The 23,477-nt window shown below is 39.5% G+C and overlaps 1 protein-coding gene across 14 annotated transcripts in view; it reads left to right on the top strand.

Moving 5' to 3' along the window:
• LOC123505792 (mitogen-activated protein kinase kinase kinase 7-interacting protein 3 homolog) overlaps positions 1–14,359 on the top strand; it is a 146,949-nt gene extending 132,590 nt beyond the window's left edge. For 2 of the 14 annotated variants that reach the window (XM_045257509.1, XM_045257501.1), the window contains exons 12-13: positions 6,744–6,815; positions 11,126–14,359. In XM_045257509.1, coding sequence (XP_045113444.1) covers positions 6,744–6,778 — 35 coding nt within the window. In that variant the 3' untranslated portion in view covers positions 6,779–6,815; positions 11,126–14,359. Of the gene's footprint in view, positions 1–3,578; positions 3,633–4,501; positions 4,977–6,120; positions 6,412–6,743; positions 6,816–11,004 lie in introns of those variants that run through there. The other 12 variants (XM_045257508.1, XM_045257500.1, XM_045257512.1 and 9 more) reach the window with 10 other exon arrangements.
• The last annotated feature ends 9,118 nt before the right edge of the window (positions 14,360–23,477 follow it).

The raw sequence follows: 23,477 nt of genomic DNA, 5'->3' as shown, positions 1-23,477 counted from the left end.
TGGAAATCTCAGCGAAAGGGTAGAGGGACAGAATGTGCTCCACTTTGGAAGTTGAATAGTCAAAGAATTTACTATAGTCAGAAGTGTTAGGGGAGAGATAGACAGCACAGGTGAATTTAGTTAGAGAATGACTAATGAGTCAAAGCCAGATGGTGAAAAACCTGGAAGATTTGAGAGCGTGGGCACGAGAGCAAGTTGAGTCGTTGTGCACATAGACACAACATCCAGCTTTGGAATGAAAATGAGAATAGAGAAAGTAGGAGGGAACAGAGAAGGGGCTATTGTCAGTTGCCTCAGACAGCTGTGTTTCGGTGAAGAAAAGAAGATGAGGTTTAGTAGAGGAGAGGTGGTGTTCCACAGCTTGAAAATTAGATGTAAGACTGCGAATGTTGCAGAAGTTAATGTAGGAAAAGTTGAAGGAGGTGTCAAAACATTTCTGTTTGTTATCAAGAGAGGAGTCTGACCTGGGGTCATTTCTGGTCCCCTCCCCAGAAGGAGACTCCAAGGCTGGGTTTGGAGTCACCATTTTTTTATTTCTTATTTTAAGTGAAGGATGTGTGTGTCTGGTAAGTGCATGTAGTTTTGTGTGAAGAAGGAGACTTGTATTTAGAGGGCAGGCTGTGACTGCCCTGTTGAGTTGTGAGACACAAAGGAAAATGTTCAACGAGATCACAACTAACTTTAATGGAAGGTTCACAGCACCCCCTGAACTAGCGCTATTAGACCTGGCTGGGAGTAAATTATCATTTCGGTAGGTGTATACTATCTCCTCCATGTTAAAGATGCCGCTGGACCACATAGGAATGGGCCATTACAACAAATGGGAAAGCTGTATCTTTAATTAATCTATTCTTGATAAGGCAAATTTTTATTTGTGTACACCTTTTAAACAATAATGAACTCTTTTATTTCAACATTGAGTGTAGAATAAGTTGAATTGAATTATCAAAATAAGTTTTGCATTATTAAAAGATGATAAACTACTGAAACAGGGAAAGGGGTCTTTAAGGATCTTGCAGACAAACTGCTTTCAGTAACAGACAGTTTATGGTGACGAACAACTCCTCACCCTCGAAGTGTCCGTTATCACAAGGCATCACTATATATATATATATATATATATATATATATATATATATATATATATATATATATATATTAATGCAATTTTTACATTATGCAATCCCTTCAGGAACATATCCCTTGCATAAATTGAGAAATACCTGTACAGTAAGCCCCCGCATTTGGTGAATCTCAGCTTGGCGAAATTCCCTTTGGCAGTAGGGTGGTCACGGACCACCGAATGCACGCTTGGCTATTTGAATTCAAACTTGGCGATCCCTTGACAGCCACACAGTGAACCATGCAGCTCCCCTGTGACGTCAGACCTCTCTCTAAACCTATCAGAAGGCAGTGTGAGAGTCCCCTTCAGCCATTTTGTTTGTGCTACCCTCTGTTCTGCTAGTGTGGGAACAAATTCTGGCGATTTACTGCCAACATGGCCTCTACCAGCGCAACAGGTTCTATCAGTGGGCGTAAGGAGAATGGTGGTGGTGGCAAGGATGAAAGTGGGCGAGGGAAACGGGTGAAAAAACTGGAGCACAGACGAGGAAAGCATCACAAATGCTTGTTTGTTTCGTACATGTGTTCTAATATGGAAGGCAAAAGATTTTATTTCAGCTCGAAAGATAGTATTTTAGGGATCAAAAGAGGGACTTTGGCAATGATCAAAGACTGATTGAGGCATTTTTTAGGCAATTTATATGGTATAAGGAACTCGTGTTTGGCGAAATTCGCATTTGGCGGTAGTTTTGCCAGACTAATTAATTCGCCAAGTGCGGGGCCTTACTGTACTGTTCATAGTGTGATATCATAGGTTTTGAGAAGAGAGAAGTCAAAGAATTAAAATCACATTGAACCCACACTTATATTCATGACATAGAAATAGTATATAAGAAATTATTAATTATTTTTTCAAATTTTATGGCGCAAATAAAGAAATATATGAAAAAAGGGCAACCTGACAAAGTGTAACACTGAATGGGTTGATGCAGCAGCTCACTCTGTGACAATGGCTTGCTCTGAATCACATAATCTATAATGTAAGCTTCCTTGTGCTAAATAATTAATCTCATATTGATATGGATGCTTGTGTTCATCGTACAACATCGTTTGTACTTTCTTGGTGGTGTATGTACTATGCACATAAACTAATATTGAAATTTTTTTTTTTCTTTTTTATTTCTTTTATTATAAGTCTATCATGTCAAGGAGAAAGAACTGTACCACTTGCCAGCAGCGTTGCTAAAAATGAACAAGAACAAAATGAATACGTGAAAAATATAAAGAAAAGTTGAAGTAAATTACATCCAAGTCACAAGTCCTGGATGTGAGTGTATCCAAACATTCATTTAAATGTATTGACATACATTATCATCAATCAAACATGAATAAACATTTATATATAGATTCAATTGTTAATTTAGTTTTGTGGCAGAGTCTATATATAAAATGTCACCTATTCAGTTTTGTGGCAGAGTCTATATTATAGACTTTGCCTCTAAACTGAACTAACATTTAAATCTATGTAATATAGACTCTGCCACAAAACTGAACAAGTGACTTTTATATATAGACTCTATTCATTTTGTTCCTGTTCATTTTTTAGCAACACTTTCTCCTTGACATGATAGACTAATAATAAAAGAAATAAAAAAATGCAAAAATTTTCAATATTAGCTTATGTGCATAGTACACCCACCACCAAGAAAGCACAAACAATGACTGGCCTTGAGAGGCAATGATGGCAAATGTCTGAGTATTTGAAATGCCAAATAATTATTTATTTTATGAATTTTATTACTTGTAAGGAATAGTCTATATACAGACCACGCTACAACTTTATGTGATAAAATCACAACAAACAGCTTTATATAAATGATCTGACAAAAGTTCCACTTTCAAAACGTCTATATATAAATCCTCCACTAGGAAAGGTTAATATAAAGTGATGAGATAGTTACATCCTTCCATTGCAGCTGGCTTTTATCTACCACCACCACCACCACCACCACTTCCCCTTTGCAGTATCATTTATTGACATGACCATAAATATTTCTCACCAAAGTTTACAAATTTACTTACATTATTGTATTTAGTGTTGTGGGCCCTGTCAGGAATCCTTTGTCTATACCTAAGCCTGTCTGTCATCTCAGCTAGACATGTAATGACATAGAGATTACATGTTTTTAATCACTGCTGTAATTGACTTTGCTTTTCTTTCCTTAGGACATTACTTAGATATGCTTTGCTATGTACAAATCAGCTCCAGTAAGGGATTATAGATTTTCTTTCCTCTTCAAGATCACATAGAATGGCTTTACACTTTGCCATGTTTACTTGCATAGTGCAAAAGATACCACAAGTAACTAGTTTTCCTTCATTGACACCTGGGTGACTTCTTAGGGACAAGTATGGTATTGCAATGATAATTGTACAAGGTACAGAACTGTAATGACCTTTTCCCTTTTCACCCTTTCCCCTAGAGATGATACATGTTTCTTACTTTCATTTCTCAGGAGAGTTGCAAGACATTCATATCCAAGTTAGGCACCAAAACTTCCAATCTGCACGTAAGCCTTTGTTACTTGCATGTTGACTGCTGCCTGTCTCACCACCACCTTTGTATCTCCCAAATGCCTCACCCTCACCTCTGCTCTCTCATCATGACTATTTTCAAAGGCCACAGAGATGATTAGCCAAGTTCTTAAGGCCATTTCTCTTGTCAATTATATAGAAATCTCATTAATCAAGAATTATAAAAATACCCTTAAAAACTATATAGTTTTAACCAGAACCTTTTAAAAGTAATGGAGGTGTGATGCAGAAGTGTTTCAGTATATGGTCCCTTATCTACTTTACCTCTTATTTTTATCTCACTTCCATATTTGCCTCTGAAATCTGCTTGGACGGTTTCTTCTATCTTTACTTCTTAATCTACTGTAGATACTTACAGAATCCCTCCAGTGGTTGTTCAGTGTTGTGTCAGTTGCTGCTTCCTTCCTTGCCAGGTTGAAGAAGACTGTGAAGGAGTTTCTTGATGGCTTACTGAGTGTGATTGTGGTGGTCATTCTCTCCTCTCAGCTTCATAGTCTTATTTGATCTATGTGAAGTTAAAAGAAAAAGGAATATCAAGGCATGGTGATTAGATTGATAGTACAATTGTGTAACTTAGATTTTCCAAGAGTAATTTCTAAACTAGAAGATTGGCACTTTGGTTAGTAAAGCTTTCTGTTGAGATGAGAGAGAGGAGATGGGAGGAAACACACACACACACACACACACACACACACACATGGAAATATATGAGAAGGGATAGAAAAGTTTAATCTATTAATGTTTCAACAAAAAAAGATAGTGAAAGATGATGTGATAACAAAATATATAGGTTGATTGATGGGTTATTTATTATTGGGTAGACAATCAGTTGATACAGGATGAGGAGAGAGAGAGAGAGAGAGAGAGAGAGAGAAAAGTATATAAAGGAAAATAGAAAAGGGAACTGCTACAGTGAGGTTCAAGAGTTATTTTCTTTATAGAGCATTCAGTATGTTGAACAATTTAGAAAAGAACTGAGAATGTCTAAAACTGGATAATTGTAGACATAGGACAACACAAGCACTAGGTAAACGGATACAGTGACACACATACAGTTTTCCCCTTTCAGCATGCAATCTATAGTGATAGAGTTAACCCTCACTTAACATGACAAGTTTAGTAAATTTTATTTTGGGGTAAAGTCTTCTTCATCTTGGTGTACAGTAAAGTCATGCTCTGATGAAGTGAAAATAATGTAAGTTGAAAGAAACTGTAATTGGCTTCAGGTGAAGTTGACTTAGGAAATTGTAAATTTGTGTATTGGATGAGTCTGTGGATATTCTATTTCTTCATGCAAAAATATAATATTGGATCTTGTTTTGGCAGAGTTTTGTTTAGTGACAATCAGCTGTACACACAATTTTCTGCTTGTCTTTTTTGGGTGCATGTAAGCATGTATCAGCTGGTGTCTTGACATCCTCTCTGCATGATGTGAAGTGATTAGAGGATGTGATAACATTAGTCATCTCAGTAAATCTTTATTCAACTTGTCACTAGGATCAAATTATACCAGTCAAAACAAAGACAAAAAATGCAGTTCATATTTTTACATTTCATTGCCATGTAATGAGAAGATTTCAACATGGTATAAGGAATGCTTAAAAAGGGGGGAAACTGGTTAATTATCTTGAAACCATAGAAATGTTAACATTTAGGTAAAAGAAAAAAAAATGTTGTTTTGCATTTCCATAACTCAGGTTTATACCAGATTAGAGTTTTTCCAATAGTACAGTATGTCAGTTTGCTCATAAAGTGTTTAAAGTAAAAAGGAAAACAATCACCCTTCACACTTAAATGAATTGTACTTTTGTAGTGATAAGCTTACTCAAAATTTGACATATTATCAACATAGAAAAGAAAGCCTAAAGATTACAGAGTAAAGCTTGTGATTGCATGTAGACTTCACTCAGGCTGCCAGTAGTGATCAGGGCTCACCATTGCTCTGCTCATGAATGGAAATGTCCCTAGGGTGAGGTGCACTGTGTGATGGTGAGGAAGTGGCCATCTTACCCTGCATTCCTTGCCCTCCTTGCCACATATGAGGCTAAATTTATGCTCTCATCTTTTCCCCTTTAAATATTTTTTGCTGACAGTAACAGAAATTAAATATTTAGTTTTCATAAGTTATGAATTTATTGTTTTTGCGTGTTTTTACCAAATTGTATTTGTGTTCTTCTTCAGTTTATTTTTGATTGGGATATGATTACATTTAGTTGAAAGAATTATCATGGCTTTGGACATTTCTGTTGTGTAAATATGCTAGAAACTCTGCATTTTATGTAAAATAATAGGTAAGATGTACTTTTATTGTAAGTTCACAAATTGCTTCAACCTTTCTCATTTGCTACAAATTATTTGATGAATTAGTATTATGAATGCACATAGATGTAGTATTTGTATTATTCTTATTTTGTTCAGCTTTAGCTCTAGTCATTAATTTCTTAATGCTATTTTTTCACACAGAACTTAGTTATCAAACTGCACCTTAAGGAACACAGCGACAGAACACACAGGAATGCACTTCAGACACCTTGAGGGAGAAGGCAACTCAGGCCTCAACCTCCACTCTTGCACAGGGAATGGAACCCCAAAACTTTTGCCTCAAGAATCTTACATCCAAGGCATACAATGCTTACACTGTCAGTCTATACTAAAACACACACACACACACACACACACACACACACACACACACACACACACACACACACACACACACACACACACACACACACACACACACACACACACACAGCACAAGGAGTCACATTACACAATACTGCAATATAGGCAGCTATGAAAATGTGCAATACAAAATGCCAGCAGATCCCTGAGACACAGACACACAGCCAGTCACAGCTGCCAAGCCTGTGACTAAAAAAAAAAGCAACAAAAGGCCACCACATCAGTAGAATTTTTGAGGCAGGTGTTTTAGTATCCTAGAGCTTGCATCATCTCTGCCTCCTTCATCTCCTTGCCTGTACCCTTGTTCTCTCCCAGTGCTGGAGAGGCTAAGTGGTGTTGATGTTGTTGCTGCTGCTGCCTCCTTCCTCCTGACTAACTGCTGCTGCTTTGCCTTTTTTTAGGATCGCAAGAATACCGCGGCTGGGCGATGGTGTAACCTCTTCCCTTCTCTCCCTTCTCTCTGCCCCAACAAGGTACACATACTTTCTCACTCATTACTGCTTAACTTCAGGTTGTGTGTGTGTGTGTAAATCATGAAAGTAGTGATGCAAAGTTCTGCCTGTAGCAGATTTTAAAAGAAAACAAATTCTTAGGCCATTGAGTGGACAAAAACAAGGCCTTGTGATAGTTACTATGTTTATGTGCCAGTAGGAAGATCACTTGAATAGAGTTGGTGAAGCTGGGTAGAATTAGGAAGACTTTAGCATCTTTCCAAGTTTGTGTTGCACACTGTCCTGTCAGAGAGAGAGAGAGAGAGAGAGAGAGAGGGTGACTTTTGAAGATATAACTCTGTTTAATTCTTAAAACTCCTGACAAGGACATATAACAATATTGGGTCTTCAGTTGTTCCTGTCCCAATATTTCATTCTATCATCTTATAAAACATTAACATTGCATTACCTCACCACTAGTGTCATTCCCACACAGATTTCCTTAACCAGTCTATCATTGAGGAAAACGTAATAGCACTAGTTCTGTTCTGGGCCAATTCTGGTCTGGATCGCTTCTGGGGGTGCTGTGGACCTTCCATTAAAGCTAGTTGTGATCTCACTGAACGTTTCCCTTTGTGTCTCAAATTAAAGGGGTAGTCACAGCCTGTCCTCTAAAGACAACTCTTCTTCTCATAAAATTACATGCTCTCACTACACACACTTCCTTCACTCAAAATAAAAAAAATGGTGACTTGTAATCCAGCCTCGGAGTCCCCTTCTGGGGAGGGGACCATAAATGTGCCCAGGTCAGACTGCTTTCCTGGTATTGACCCAAAATGTCTTGACACCTCCCTCAACCTTTTCTTCATTAACTTCTGCAACATTTGCAATCTTGGATCTAATTTTCAATCTATAGAACTTCACCTCTCCTTTACTAAAACTTATCTTCTTTTCCTCACCGAAACACAGCTGTTTGCGGCAACTTACAGTAACTCCTTCTCTGTTCCCTCCTACTTTCTCTATCTTCATTTTTGTTCCAAAGCTGAATGTTGTGTGCATGTACGCAATGACTTGACATGTTCTTGTGCCCACACTCTTGAATCTTCCAAGTTTTCCACCATCTGGTATTGACCCAATAGACACTCTCTAACTAAATTTATCTGTGCTGTCTATTTCTCCCATGACTCCTCTGACTATAGTAAATTCTTTGACTATTTAACTTCCAAAGTGGAGCACATTCTATCCCTCTACCCTTTCGTGGAGATCTTCATCCTTGGAGATTTCAATGTTCACCACCAGCTTTGGGTTTCTTCTCCTTCAGTGACCATCCCGGTGAACTAGCCTTCAAATCTGTTATCCTCCATGACCTAGAGCAACTGGTGCAACACTCTACTTGTATTCCTGACTGACTTGGAGATATGCCCAACATTCTTGACCTTTTCCTTACCTGTAATCTTTCTACTTATGCTGTTATCCTATCTTCTCTGTTGGGCTCCTCTGATCACAACCTCATATCTGTATATTGTCCTATTTCTCCAATCCTTCTTCAGGATTCCCCAAAGCAAAAGTCCCTCTGGCCTTTTGCCTCTGCCAGTTGGAGGGACCTGAGGAAGTATTATGCTGATTTTCCCTGGAATGATTATTGTTTCTGTGTCAGAGACCCATCTCATTGTGCTGAATGCATAACAGAGGTGATAGTATCTGGCATGGAGGCGTACATTCCTCATTCTTTTTCTCAACCTAAACCTTCTAAACCTTGGTTTAACACAGCCTGTTCTCGTGCTATACAAAATAAGAGAGGTTGCTCACAAAAGGTACTTGACCCTTCCATCTCCTGAATCTCATGCACTTTATATCTCTGCCCAGAATCATGCCAAGTCTGTTCTTCAACTTGCCAAACACTCCTTCATAAATAGAAAATGTCAAAATCTTTCAAACTCAAACTCCCCTCCAGACTTCTGGCATCTGGCCAAAAACATCCTCAATAACTTTACTTCATCTTTTCCTCCTTTATTTCATACTGATGGCATAACTGCCATTGCATCTGTCTCTAAGGGTGAACTTTTCTCTCAAACCATTGCTAATAACTCTACCTTGGATGATTCTGGGCTTGTCCTCCTCTCCTCCTCCTCTGACTATTTCATGCCTTCAATCAAAGTCTTCATAATGATGTTTTCCATGCCTTTGCTAGCTAAACCCTCGGAAGGCTTCTGGACCTGATGGGGTCCTTCCTATTGTTCTCAAAAACTGTGCTTATGTGCTTGCGCCTTGCCTGGCCAAACTCTGTCAACTATGTCTATTGACTTCTTCTACCTTTCCTTCATGCTGGAAGTTTGTCTACATTCAGCTCTTTTCCTAAAAAGAGTGACTGTTCTAATCCCTCAAACTACCGCCCTATAACTTTAATTTCTTGCTTGTCTAAAGTTTTTGAATCTATCCTCAGTAGGAAGATTCTCAAACATCTGTCACTTCACAGTCTTCTATCTGATCACCAGTAAAGGTTCCATTAAGAGTGCTCTAGTGGTTATCTTCTGGCTTTCCTTGCTGAGTCTTAGTCATCTTCTCTTAGAGATTTCGGTGAAATTTTTGCTGTTGTATTAGACATATGAAAAACTTTTGATAGAGTCTGGCACAAAGCTCTGATTTCAAAACTGCCCTCCAATGATTTCTCTCCTTCTCTCTGCAACTTTATCTCATGTTTCCTTTCCGACTGTTCTATTGCAGCCGTGGGAGATGGCCACTGTTCTTCTCATTAATCTATTAATAGTGGTGTTCCTCAGTGTTCTGTCCTGTCCACCCACTCTCTTTCTATTATTCATTAATGATCTTCTAAGCCAAATTTCTTGGGACAGCACAGAATGCCTGACTTATGATCTTTCTAGGATTTGTGATTGGGGCAGAGAAAACTTGGTAGTGTTCAAAGCCTCAAAAACTCAATTCCTTCATCTATCAACTCGACACAACCTTCCAAGAAACTATCCCCTCTTCTTCAATGACACTCAGTTGTCCCCATCTTTTACACTGAATATTCTCAGTCTGTCCTTTACTCATAATCTAAATTGGAAACTTCACATGTCATCTCTTGCTAAAACAAGTTCTATGAAGTTAGGTGTTCTGAAGCGTCTCCACCAGTTTTTCTTGCCCTTCCAACTGCTAACTCTCTACAAAGGTCTTATCCGTCCTTGTTTGGAGTACTCTGCATTTTTTTTTTTTTTTTTTTTTTGGGGGGGGGGTTCTACTCACACAGTTTTGTTAGATATGGTGGTATCAAAAGCTTTTCATCTCATCAACTCTGGAATGTTGTATCTCTTTCTATCTTTTAGTGTTATTTTCATGCTAATTTTTCTTTTGATCTTGCTAACTGCTTGCTTCCCCTCCTCCTGCAGCCTCACTGCACAAGAGCTTTCTTCTTCCTCTCACCCTTATTCTGTCCAACTCTCTAATACAAGTACTTTCAATCATTCATACCTTTCTCTGGTAAACTCTGAAACTCCCTACCTGCATCTGTATTTCCATCTTCTTACAACTTGACTTCTTTTAAGAGGGGGTTTCAAGACATTTGTCCCTGACTTATGGATAACTCTTATTATCTTTTAAGGGAACTGGCAATCCAGTGGGCCTTTTTTTCCATTTTGTTGTTGTCCTTGGCCAGCCTCTTCTCTTGCATAAAAAAAAAAAAAAACATGCATTGAGACACACTGAGTAGTAGTAGTAGCAGCAGTAGTAGTAGTAGTAGTAGTAGTAGTAGTAGTAGTAGTAGTACTAGTACTAGTAGTAGTAGTGGTGTTGTGTTGAGATAATTGTTGTAATAATGAACATGAGACTGCTGCCTCTCAGTGTGGCAAAGCTCATGCTATCTCAGAATATACTAATACTGACATGCACGACTCTCATCTGAAGTGCTCTTCACTTGTTATGAATTTTTATCCCTTGATGCTGCATGAAGTCAAGATGCTCACCCAATGCTTGTTTAATATCCTAAGTCATGACAGGTCGTGTCAAAATTTATTTCAGCCTTAAGATTAAGTTTAACTATCTGATTTTGTCATTTAAGTAATTCAAGTGGCCCCGCTTAATGCTTTGATGTAATAATGATTCTCAGTCCTCAATAACACCTAAAAAATGTAACTTTACGTGATCTGCATCAGATCTGCTCCCAGTAATTGTTGCATTCCTGAAAGGTTTGCATTTAACTTGTGTTTTCACCATCAACTCTCTGTCATTGTTACAGTGAGAGACCTTCCCTAAGCCTTACAGCTGCAGTAGAAGGCAAGACTTGCCTCTTGCTCCTGCTGCTGCTGCTGCTGCTGCTGCTGCTGCTACTACTGCTACTACTACTACTTCTTCTTCAGTGCCGAGCCACCATGGTTACACGATGCAACGCAGCTTGTTTCCTGATGTGTAGCTGTCCAAGAATCTTCCACATGTGTCCTGCACCAGCTCTCCCTACTCTCCAGAAGAGCAGTGCTGCGCCAAGAGGCCTGATGGAGACAGACAGACAAACAGGCAGGCCATGTGTGGTGTTCTGTCCTTCAAAGCTGAGCACTTACTCCTTGATGTGAAATCATGGCTCTCATCAGCACCACGCAGTATATTTTGCTCAACTTAGTCTAAAACCAAGGCATTAGGTAGTATGTTCTGTTGATATTTTATTGACTTTCATTGTTGAGTTATCATCATTATTATTATTATTATTTTATTTATTATTGATGTTATTATAATTACCAATTATCATTGCCATTATCACTAGAAAAAAAGTCTTGAACTAGGCCGATAATAGGAGTGTTGTTTTCATCACAACTGCATTGGGTGAGAGAAGCTTTGCTCCCGTGTAGTGCAACCTGAGTAGCACCATTGCAATGTGCTTCCATTACTTCTATGGTGCTCACTGTTCAAAGACACATGCCTTCATTTTGCATTCGGACTGTCCTGAGTTGTCTTGTCAGGAAGGGACTGTGGAAGGAAGGATTAGGGATGTAGCAGCCACCACAGCAACTCCCACCACTAAGTAGCAGCTGAACATGGTAGGCTGAGGTGAGAGAGAGAGAGAGAGAGAGAGAGAGAGAGAGAGAGAGAGATAACTGAATCTGTGTATCTTAGCATCTAGACTCACCAAGTCACCATGCTCATGGCCAAACCTCAGGGTTTTGTGCACTTCTCATCAACTCAGATTGGTACAAATTGTAGCTGTCAAATTGTACATTTATGAAGTTTAATTTTGTAGAAACATTTAAAAGTACAAAAGTATTTGTACTCATCTGTGCTATTTTAACCAGCTTGACGTTTCATGGTGCATTGCAAACATGTAATGTTTAAAAGTATCCAACAAAAAAATAGAGAGTACATTGCACATTAATGATGAATTATTGCTTAACATTTTATGCAAATTTTCTAGAGCATGTCCAATGGAAATGTTGGTTAGGATGATGTCAGGGGATCTTTTCAAAGGTTAGGCATTGTATAGCATGTCTTGAAAGTGTGGGAGTCACTCCCACCCTTTGATGCTTCATGTTTCCATGTGTAGGAAGGTGTGCATGCCATGAGGACTGTGTATGGAGCAGTGTAGATGGAAATGGTGAGAGTCAGAATGAAGGGAGATTACCACCCTTCTTGTCACAACACAACTCCAGAGTCCCATCACTGGTCACTCACAGGACAGTCAGGCATTACAAAGAAGCATACACAACACTGGCTCCACATACCCTGTGTTTGCAGCTGACCTGACCTGCCTGGCCTGCCAGCCACTCCCATTCACTGTTTGCTTTTTAGTTATTTATTATTTTATGGAAGACCTAGACTGAAGCACTGTACTCACTAAGAAATGAGCTTACAGAATTTGATCAAGAATTAGATTATACACATTTCAAGATCCATATGTTATATGTATGCATATTGCTGCATACTTTTAAGTATCTGCCATTTTTATTGAATGGCTAGTATTGTTAATGATGTTACCTATGATGTTTATTTACTTGTTTATTTATAAATTTGTGGATTTATTATTACTATTATTTTTATTATTATTATTATTATTATTATTATTATTGTTGTTATTATTATTGTTAGTGATATTTCATTATTATGTTATCATTACTATCATCATTATCCATACTACTATTATTTATTTATTTATTTGCTCTGCTCTTTTTTTCTGGATGCCATCTAGCACATGCAGGAAAAGCAAATTGTGTTAAAAAAAAACATATATGTATATATTTTGTCAGTCATTCACCAACTGATAGTGACTAAAACAGACATATTCTTGTCAAATGCAGCTATTTTGGGATTGTAGTACTTCTTTGAGTACTTTTGATCGTTGCCTTGTGGTGTCTGTCATTGGACAGAGTCCTGTCATGATGTGTGACTCCGTGGACTCACATTGTCAGTTCGTTTGTCGCCGTGCCGTACTATGTTTGGCCATGGTTGTGATAGTTAGTGTTTTCAAGTTTTCTCTGTGCTAGGACAAAGGACTTATATACAGTGACAGTTTTCCACAGATACAGAGTGCAGCAATATCTTATTCTGATTAACCTGAGGCCTGCATGAAAACTTCAGTGAGCCCTGACTGCCCATCTGCCAATTCAATAACTTAAAGCAGATAGAGAGGCAATGATATGCATTCTTTAAGCCATTAGTTAACATCATGCAAGCCTCCAAGTGCAGCCTATCTTTGGCAGTACAGGTGTGTCAGAATGAGGTGTTGGTGTACAACCTGAGATCCCTTAAGCACTGCACACTGCCTCTCAGCTAACTGTCCCAATGCTGCCTCAGCAATGCCTCATCCCACTTATCCTAAAACTGATCATCATTCCATGGGCCAGAGTTAACCTAACTTACACATGGCACCTTTCCTCTTGACACACACACACACACACACACACACACACACACACACACACACACACACACACACACACACACACACACACACACACACACACACACACACACACACACACACACATGTACATAAAGTGTATATGTATTACAATGCCTTTTATTATGTAATACCAATAACATTGTCTTTCTTATTTCCATATCAAGCACTGTAAACCTCTGGCACCACAGCACAGTTTTATTAAGTTAGCACATTGCTGGTGTGTGAGAGGCTTCATGTCACCTCTTGTGTTAAGCCAAAGCTGGCCCACCAAAGATGTACATCCTTGACTTGCCACGGCACCATGGGAAGGAAGCATACTCTTCCATGATGACATGTCTTCATTATAGAAAAAAAATAAAGGCTTCTCATTCCCTTGCCTCACACATGCCAGGAGGAGATGGAGACTGTTGGCATGTAAGACCAACGAAACCAAACCAAGAGAGGTCATGATATCGAGACATGACCATAACTTATCCTTTTTCCTGGCGGCCGCCCTGATAGGTAAGGCAGCCAGCAAGGACCACCATGTTGGCATCATACATACATGGTTACTATCTTATTAATTATTGCCTGAATTTTTAATCTCCAACACCAGATACTACTACAAGAACTTTACCAATGTGAACTAGCATAGTTCAACCAAACTTTAGGCAATTTTGTAAAATTACGACAGACATGTCGTTGTATTAAATATTATAATACTGAAGCATTTGTATTATTTTACTGACTGTGAGTAAGTGGTGGTCTATGACTCCTATAGTATGTCTTTGATCAAGTCTGGATCACAAAGTATGGGAATGTGTGTATTTCGGAATTTTATAGTGAATTGACTCATTCCCTAAGAATACAGGTAACTTTTAATTTACACGAGTATTGTTTCCCTGAAGAGATCATGTAAAACAAGAACAATGTAATCAAACAAGAGATATGTTTGTTTGTACCTTATTGCCTGTCACTCTGATTCAAACTCTGACCCCTCTCCCTTTTGTGATTCCTCCTTTGGCTGCTCTTCCCCTCATAGTTTCCTGACTGTTCTTCTTCCTCTTCCCCTTTTCTCTTGAAGAATGAAGTCATTATCATCTGGACAATCTTCTGCTGTTTTTCTCATAACATTTGATAACATCCAAATTCTGCCAACACTACAAGCTTTTTTTTTTTTTTTTTTCATTTGGCTCATTTTCCTCAATCAAATCAAGAGCTTTTCTTAATTTACCAATAGTTGTTGTGAATTTGTGATACTTTTGCTTCTTTTTGTTCCTTAACACATGAAAAGTTAAGTTTGTAGAAACAGAAAATGGAAATCTCAAGGACTGTGCATGTATGAGTGTGTGCTTGTGTGTTGTAGCTGTATGTTGAATACAGGCAACACCCGCTTAACGAAAGTTCACACAACGAAATTTCACTACAACGAAGGTTTGATTTTACTACCATCTGCTTGTTTAACGAACACCAAACTCACTTTAACGAAGTTTTATCCAAGTAATTTTTTTCAAGTTTGAAAGCCCCGCCGTATCACGCAAGCCGACAGGCTTTTGAATACACCAGCGCCTCTCGTAGACAATGCGCACCACTCATTGCCCCTGTTCAAAACAATAACAGCGTCAGCAGCAGCTCGTCTTCCCTTGCTCAATATACCACCAAAACGCCCTGCAATGTCGCCTAGCGTTGCTAAGAAGACCAGGAAGTCTCTTACTCTCGAAGTGATGCTGGATATTATTCACAGACACGAGAGAGGCGAGAAAACTAATAGCATTGCTCGCCACCATCTTGACTCCATCTACTGTCTCTACTATTTTCAAGTCAGCAGAGTATTAAGAAGGCTGGTGAGACCGTATCTTCCTTGCAAGCTAAAAGAACCACCTGAACTTGTGACTACAATGGATAAAATGGAAAGCCTTGTGGAAATGTGCTACATAAGTTTTGTATGTGATGTAATGATGCGCCCTTTGTTTACATTCCACAGGTTGCCGGTTAGGGCGGTGTCACACTAGCACTTTTCCGTCTTCTTTTTCTGTCAATTTTCTGACGACTGTCAACTTTTGCAGACGGTGGCCGTCACACACAAGCTTGCTTCCGTCTTTGCCACGCTTGTCGATTGTAAACAAACATGGCTTCTCATTCACCCCAGCAAGCTGCGGCTTTTTTGCACCTTATAATGTAATCAGCTGTTCTGTGATCCCAAAGGCAACGGTGACCTCTAATGCTCTCTATGAGAAATTCGTCAGAGTGTTTTGTTCACTGACAGATAACATAACTGCTCATCTTGGCCAGCTACTTGGAAGTTGCCTTGGAAATATTCAAAAGCGTCGCACATTCACACTCCCCTGGAAATGTACACAAACAACTGAGGAACTTTTCATTGCTAGGCTAGAAGAAAAAAAAAAAACATGTATACAAATATATTTTCATCAACTCATTTAAATTTCTTGTTATGATAATAGCATTCTTCCGTTTAACAAAAAAATATTTTTCTAATAAAAGTGTTGATTAGAAACCATAGTTCTTATTTTGACTAGAAATTGGCGCTAGACGAAAACGATGCGTTCCGTCTGACTCAAGACGACGGAAAGAGTTGACAGAAGAATAAAAAGACGACGGAAATCGCCTGAGACGACGAAAAAAGTGCTAGTGTGACGCCGCCTTTAGTGTCTTTCCCGTTTCACTCTCCCTCCCTTCATAAATTAAAGATCATCAACATTATAATTTTACGTACATACATACATTAGTGTACATTATAATGACTTAAATTAAACTTCATAATTTTTACTTTCATTAAACCTTTCACTGTACTATGATGCACTCTCGCTTTGTTTACTCTCAACAGAAGTTCAAGTCTGGTTAAACATATTATAATGAGTTCGCTTAACGAAGGTTTTTTTTTTAGGAGCGTAACCCCTTCATTAAGCGGGGGTTGCCTGTACTTGTTTGGCTGAATAGTCTCCTTTTTCAATGATAGTTTCAAGGATAACAGAATATTCACTACCAGCCTTCTTGTTAGCAGAAGCTATTTCACCATAATCTTGATGTTGTGATATCCATATTTCTTTCGAAAGTTGGCAAACCACCCTGAGCTTGCTTTGAAGGGTTTCTTGTCAACCTCTTCAAGTTCATCATAGAAGGACTTGGCCTTCGCTTGAAAAAAGGCTCATGCTTACCAAAACATTAGACTTGTTTTGATGGTATACCCAAGTAGAGAGCAGTTTCTCCATTTTTTCCATAATTGGTGGTCTTTAAAGTTGTTGACATCAGTGATGTTCCTGCTTTCACACTGGCCCAAATTTTCACTTCATTACTCTGAATGGTATGAAGGGTGCTCTCTCTTATGCCCTTAGCTTGAACAATTTTCTGGCCCTTTTTATATCTGTCTAGCACTTAATCAATCTTCTTGCGTTCGTGCACTCTCCCCACTTGCGTTCAGGCTCTCCACTTGTGCTTGTACTCTCCAATCTCTTCTCTCCACTCGCGCTTGCGCTCTCTGCTCTCACTTGCGCTTGCACTCTCTGCTCTCCACTAATGCTTGCACTCTGCTTTCTGGTCGTGCTTGTTCTCTCCGCTCATACTTACCATTGAAGAAGAAGAAACAAGAAGAGAAAGAGATCATTTTTGTGTATGGCAATTGTTAGGTGATGATGTTGAGTTTTCTGAGATATTAATTAATCTAATTCACCAAAAGATCGCATATGATCCGGAAAGTGGAAGTCCTTGGCGTACCACTAGTCACAGACCGATCTTTGGGTAAGACTGAGACCACACCACACTCACTACACATCGGGAAAGCGAGGTCACAACCCGTCGTACCTACTTACTGCTAGGTAAACAAGGGATAGTTAATTAGTGTGTTTGTTAGTTTATTATTGACCACATTGTACATTATTAAGATGATACAAAATCACCAATTTATGGCTCAATGGGAAATGGAACTATGAATCTTTGAAAAACTGCTCTTTAAAGGGCGTTTTCAGTAGCGCCTTGCAAAAAGCGAACGGTCCTAAAAGCGTTCGCCTTTGGCGCCCCAAAGGCGAACGCTTTTCAAGATAATTATGTTCGCTTGTGTTAGCTCTCAGTCACGTGATAGCGAACACTTACGGTGATTGGCTGTGAGACGAGTTACCAACTCTAAGTTTTAAATCAATAAAATATACTATTATGAGGAGCATGAAGATATGATAAGTATTAACAAGTAAAGGAAATACAGTTAGTAACTGTTTGCTGATATTGAAATTCATAAGAATTCTCTTTGCAGTTTGAATTAAATGAAGACAGAGTCTTGCTCTCTCGAGACATCTGGGACTAGGCACTCTGGATGGACCACGGTTCACACGTCTTGTTCACGCTATTCATTTCAAAGCTTGTGACTCAGACTTTGATTTTTCAGTTACGTGAGAATCTCGTAGATTACGCATTATCTAAGCATATTAATTGTAAAATATAAATATGATAGGATATTTGCACTGTTGCTTGATAATGATATAAGGTTATAGCAATATTGCGGAAAATTTGGGTATATCTTTTAATGGTGGTGCTCTGAAAACTTTGGGCGAACGAACATACAGCTTCATGGCCTCTTTGACAGTACAATAATTTGAGGGAATCCACAGCAAAAATGTCTCTGCCAATGTAACTACTGAATGACAAGCAGTCACTAGTGGTGTAACGGCTTATCTGGCATATTGTGTATTAATGGATACTGGGTACATTACCTGTACTACCTTATAAAGTAGGAAAATGTGACAGGGGAAGTGATACCTGGGATCTTAAGGGCTCTATTCACCTCTATTATTTGGTCTCAACACCGCCATAGGCGCTCACGTATTATAAAACAATTTAGTTAATCTTTTAAAAGGTCCGTTTCACGTATAAACACGAAACTCACATATGTAGAAGGCTTGGTGACCTTGCCGTAAACATAAAAAAAACAATTGAGCTGTAAGCGTCTAGTTTGGCCGTCATAGCACTTGAGAGTTCCGGGAAATAGGAAGTTTTCTAAGTCCAGCGAGCTCTGCACCAGTCAAGAGTAAACACTGAAATGATTTTCAATTGTTTATAACAGATTTGTGGGTATAAACGGATTTGTGGGTAGCGGCTTATAAGGATTTCATGGTATCTATAGAGCTAATCCCTCCAATCACGCGCTGCCACTTGAGAGGCATAACGTTATCATTTTTTAGGTTCCTTGTTAGCACTAGGTTAACAACACTGGGGGCTGCCCCCCCTCCGTATAGTTTAGCTTAGGTTAGGTTATGATAGGTTAATGCCCTAGTGTGGGGGGGGGCGGTCTAGGGGAGACTCAGCCCCCACAATTAGGTTACATTAGGTTAGGTTAGGTTAAATTAGGTTAATGGCCTAGTGGAGGGGTCGAGAGGGGGTGAGGCTAAGTTACATTAGGTTAGTTTAATGCCCTAGCAGGTGGGGTACAGTTAGGTTACATTAGAAATTAGGTTATGATAGGTTAGATTAGGTTATGCTTGGTTAGGTTAGGTTGGAAAAACTTGAAATATTATAGAAAATTTCCATTTTTTAAATTTTTTTATTGCTCATATTGCGTTTACTTCTGTTTTCCTACGTTTCGTCATATCGGCCTCATTTGGACAAGTAGCCTAATTGAACCTCATTTTCAGTTAGGCTACTTGTCCAAATGAGGCCGATATGACTCACTACAGAAACACAGTAGTAGAATTAACTTTCTGACGTCAGTCGGAAAAATTTTTCCCACCAAAACCCCCGATTCCCCACAGGCCCCCAAGCTTGTTTGGGGGGGATGGAGGGGAAGGGAGGGACAGACTTGTTATAAAGAATTACCAACAGTTTTTTTTACACTTAACAGATTTACCTGTGACGTCTGTGACAAGATGTTTTTGAACAAGGTAGACGCAGATCTGTGCTACAAAAATAATTTGGACATGTGCATCCAGCCTCTGCCGCGTGTACCAGGCCCGTCAGAAAATATCCCCTACAAAAATTAAATGTGTAGTGTTTTATTTGAGCCTTGCCTTCAATTATCCCATTCCCATAATAATATCTATATATTACGGTGGAATGAGGCTGTACGAAGGGACTCTTAGCTGTACGTCTCAGCTTGGCGTGATCCTGCGACTAAAGAGTACAATAGTTTTTCCGGCGAGCGACGAGGGAGATTCGTCTGGCAGTGTTACTATCGTTTTCAGTAGCAGCGTTCGCGTGTAAAAGCGAACGCTTCTGGACCGTTCGCCTTTTGCAAAGTGCTACTGAAAACGCCTTAAAAGTACTGTGCTTTGAAAACCTGCTCTTTAAAAGTAAAAGAGACGTCATATTAAAAGTACTGTGCTTCAGACACCTTGGAATTGTCAGGAAAATAAAACTTACGTGGTAAAACAATTAAACTTCAACATATGAAAGAATAAAAGGTGAAAAAAGATCAAATCTGTTGTTGAAATTACCAAAGAAAATAGACTAAATTAAATAACAAGTGAAGAATCATATTGAACAGAAGAGAAAAATGCAGTGCTCAAAAATCATCTTCAAAGAATATTCAAGTAAAACGTAGAAACAGATAAGAAAGAGAAACTACAAAAGAAAATGTATTAATTAATAAAATATTAATCCAAGGCTATTACACATGTAACAACAAATAGATCACATAACACTGAAGTTCTATAACGTAAAAGTTAGAGTTAGGTTTCTGGGGCATTAAATTACTGTGTTTGGTCACATGAATCTGGCTGATAACTCTACACGCCACCTCATCTGTGAGCCTACCAGAATACAAACTCTCATTATCAGAGAAGTGCGCAGTGTCTCGCGTGTGTTGCGTGAGAGGATAGTGTCTCGGTCAGCACTTCCTCCACAGGCACACACCTGCTCCTCTAACGGGAGACGACCGCGTCCCCTCCTGTTCCACCTGCCCACCTCCACTGCTAGGCAGTGGCTTGCTACACATTAAAAGGCTCACTCATTTCCCTCATCGCTCCTGGGATTCGAACACGGGCACTCTCGGTTTTGAGCCTAGTGTGCTAACCACTATTACACTACGCTGTGTGTGCGTGTGTGTGTGTGTGTGGCAAGATGGCGGAAGTATAAACAGAAGCTCCGCTAGTGCTGCAATATTTCCTTCCTTCCAAGAAGCCAGTACGCCCTGTGTGTCTCCTGATGCCTCCCAGAGTCGTGTTAGGGTTGGAAGAACAGGTGGAGTAACTCTGATCTTTATGACGTGCATGGACTTTGTCGTTTTCATAGTGCCAAATTAAAGCCTACTTAGCAAAGGTCTCTCGACCAAGATTTCCAAGTGTGCTCACGCGCAGAAGGGCTGCTATTGTGTCACTACTGCGTCACTGAAGAGGAGTCACGATGGCTAAATCACTCACATTCAAGACTGGCAAACTCCGTGGCCAACATCTCAGGTCAGGTCAGGTGTTGTTCGGGAAGCTTCGGCGCTTCCTTGAAGTTGTTTCTATCTTCTTCCTCTATTCTCTCCAACAAGTTCCTCCGCTGACTGACGCTTTCTCTCAATTTCCACATTTCGTACACTATTTCCTTCTTCTCTTGTATCTTTTGATTTTCTAAAAGTAATTGTCCTATAATATTTTCCTCTTCTATGTATGGCCTCTGTAAAATTACTGTCTTTTCCTTATTTCTTGATATCCTGGACACCTTAAAACAAAAAATGTTTTTGATCCTCAAGGTTGGTGTCACAGAGGATGCAGTTACTGTCTCCATCAATGTGTCTGTTGCTGCCATATTTTGACGTTATAAGATCTTGCTTTGGAAGGAATGACGAATGCTGGCCTGTTATCATTTTTTTTTTTTTTCTTTTTTTATGCAAGAGGGAAACTTTCTAAGGGCAATAAAAACGTAAAAAAAAGGCCCACTTGAAAGCAAGTTCCCTAAAAGGTTAGAAAAGAATTAGCTAAAATGTCTTGAAACCTCCCTCTTAAAAGACGTGAAGTCACAGGAAGATGAAAATACAGAAGCAGGCAGGGAGTTCCAGAGTTTACCAGAGATAGGTATGAATGACTGAGAGTATTGGTTAACTCTTGTATTAGAGAGTTGGACAGAATAGGTATGTGAGGAAGAAGAATGCCTAGTGCAGCGAAGCCACAAGAGGAGGAGAGGCATGCTGTTAACGAGCTCACTAGAGAAGTTAGCATGGAAATAGCGATAAAAGATGGAAAGAGATGCAACATTTCGGCGAAGAGAAAGAGGCTGAAAACAGTCAGACTGAGCAGGGGAGTTGATGAAACGAAAAGCTTTTGATTCCACCCTCTCTAATAAAACTGTGTGATTGGAACTCCCCACAAACATGCGAAGAGTACTTCATTCAGGGACGGATAAGGCCCTTGTACAGAGTTAGCAGTTGGAGGGGCGAGAAAAACTGGCGAAGGTGTTTTAGGAAGAGATGAGATATGAAGTTTCCAGTTAAGATTACAATTAAAGGACAGACCGAGGATGTTCAGTGTAGAAGAGGGAGACAGTTGAGTGTCGCTGAAGAAGAGGGGATAATTGTCTGGAAGGTTGTGTCGAGTTGATAGATGGAGGAATTGGGTTTTTGAGCCATTGAACACTAAGAAGTTTTCTTTGCCCCAGTCAGAAATCTTAGAAAGAGAAGTCAGGCGTTCTGTCTCCTCCATGCGTGATCTGTTGACTTCCTGAAGGGTTGGTCGTCTCTGAAAGGATGTGGAAAGATGTATGGTGGTATCATCAGCGTAGGAGTAGATAGGGCAAGAAGTTTGGCTAGGAAGATCATTAATTAATAATAGAATGAGAGTGGTGAAAGGACAAAGCCCTGAAGAACACCACTATCAACTGATTCAGGAGAAGAACAGTGGTTGTCTACCACGGCTGCAATAGAACAGTCGGAAAGGAAACTTGCGATAAAGTTACAGAGAGAAAAATAGAAACCGTAGGAGTGCAGTTTTGAAATCGAAGCTTTGTGCCAGAGTCTATCAAAAGCTTTTGATATGTCTAACTCAGCAGCAAAAGTTCATCGAAAACTTTAAAAGAGGATGACCAAGACTTCAGTAAGGAACGCCAGAAGATGTCCTAGTAAGGCGACTTTGACGGAAGCCATACTGGCGATCAGATAGAAGATTGTGAAGTGATAGATGTTTGAGAATCTTCCTATTGAGGATATATTCAAATACTTTAAACAAGCAAGAAATTAAAGCTATAGGGCGGTAGTTTGAGGGATTTGAACGGTCACCTGTTTGAGGAACAGGCTGAATGTAGGAAAAGAAGATGAGGTTTAGTAGAGGAGAGGAGGGGTTCTACATATTGAAAATTATATCTAAGACCGCGAATGTTGCAGAAGATAATGAAGAAAAAGTAGAGAGAGGTGTCAAGACATTTTCGGTCGCAACCGAGAGACCAGTCTGTCTTGGGGACATTTCTGGTCCTCTCCCCATGAAGAAAGGGACTTCGAGGCTGGATTTGGAGTCAACATTTTTTTTTTCTTTTTTTTAAATGACGGATGTGTGTGTGGTAAGTGCATGTAGTATTGTGTGAAGGAGAGTTGTCTTTAGAGGACAGGCTGTGACTGCTCCCTTGAGTTGTGAGACACAAAGGGAGACGGTCAGCGAGATCACAACTAGCTTTAACGGAAAGTTCACAGCACCTCCTGAACTCTTGCTATTAGACCTCGCTGGGAGTAAATCATCGTCTCGGTAGGTGTCCAGTACCTCCTCCCTGCAGGGTAGCCTGCTGTCTTGTACCTAGTTTGAGGTTATAAGACCTTGCTTTGAAAGAAAGGACGAAAGCTGGCCTGCTGTCATACTCTGTCTCTTCTGCTTTCTCTTTTTCCAGTTTTTTGTATATTGTCAGACTTGATTTTTCTGGTATTTCCTTCCGCCATG

The sequence above is a fragment of the Portunus trituberculatus genome, chromosome 18, assembly GCF_017591435.1.
Source record: "Portunus trituberculatus isolate SZX2019 chromosome 18, ASM1759143v1, whole genome shotgun sequence".
Classification (NCBI taxonomy): Eukaryota; Metazoa; Arthropoda; class Malacostraca; order Decapoda; family Portunidae; genus Portunus; species Portunus trituberculatus.
Note: the sequence above shows the minus strand (reverse complement) of the source record. Positions and strands in the feature narration are given on the sequence as shown.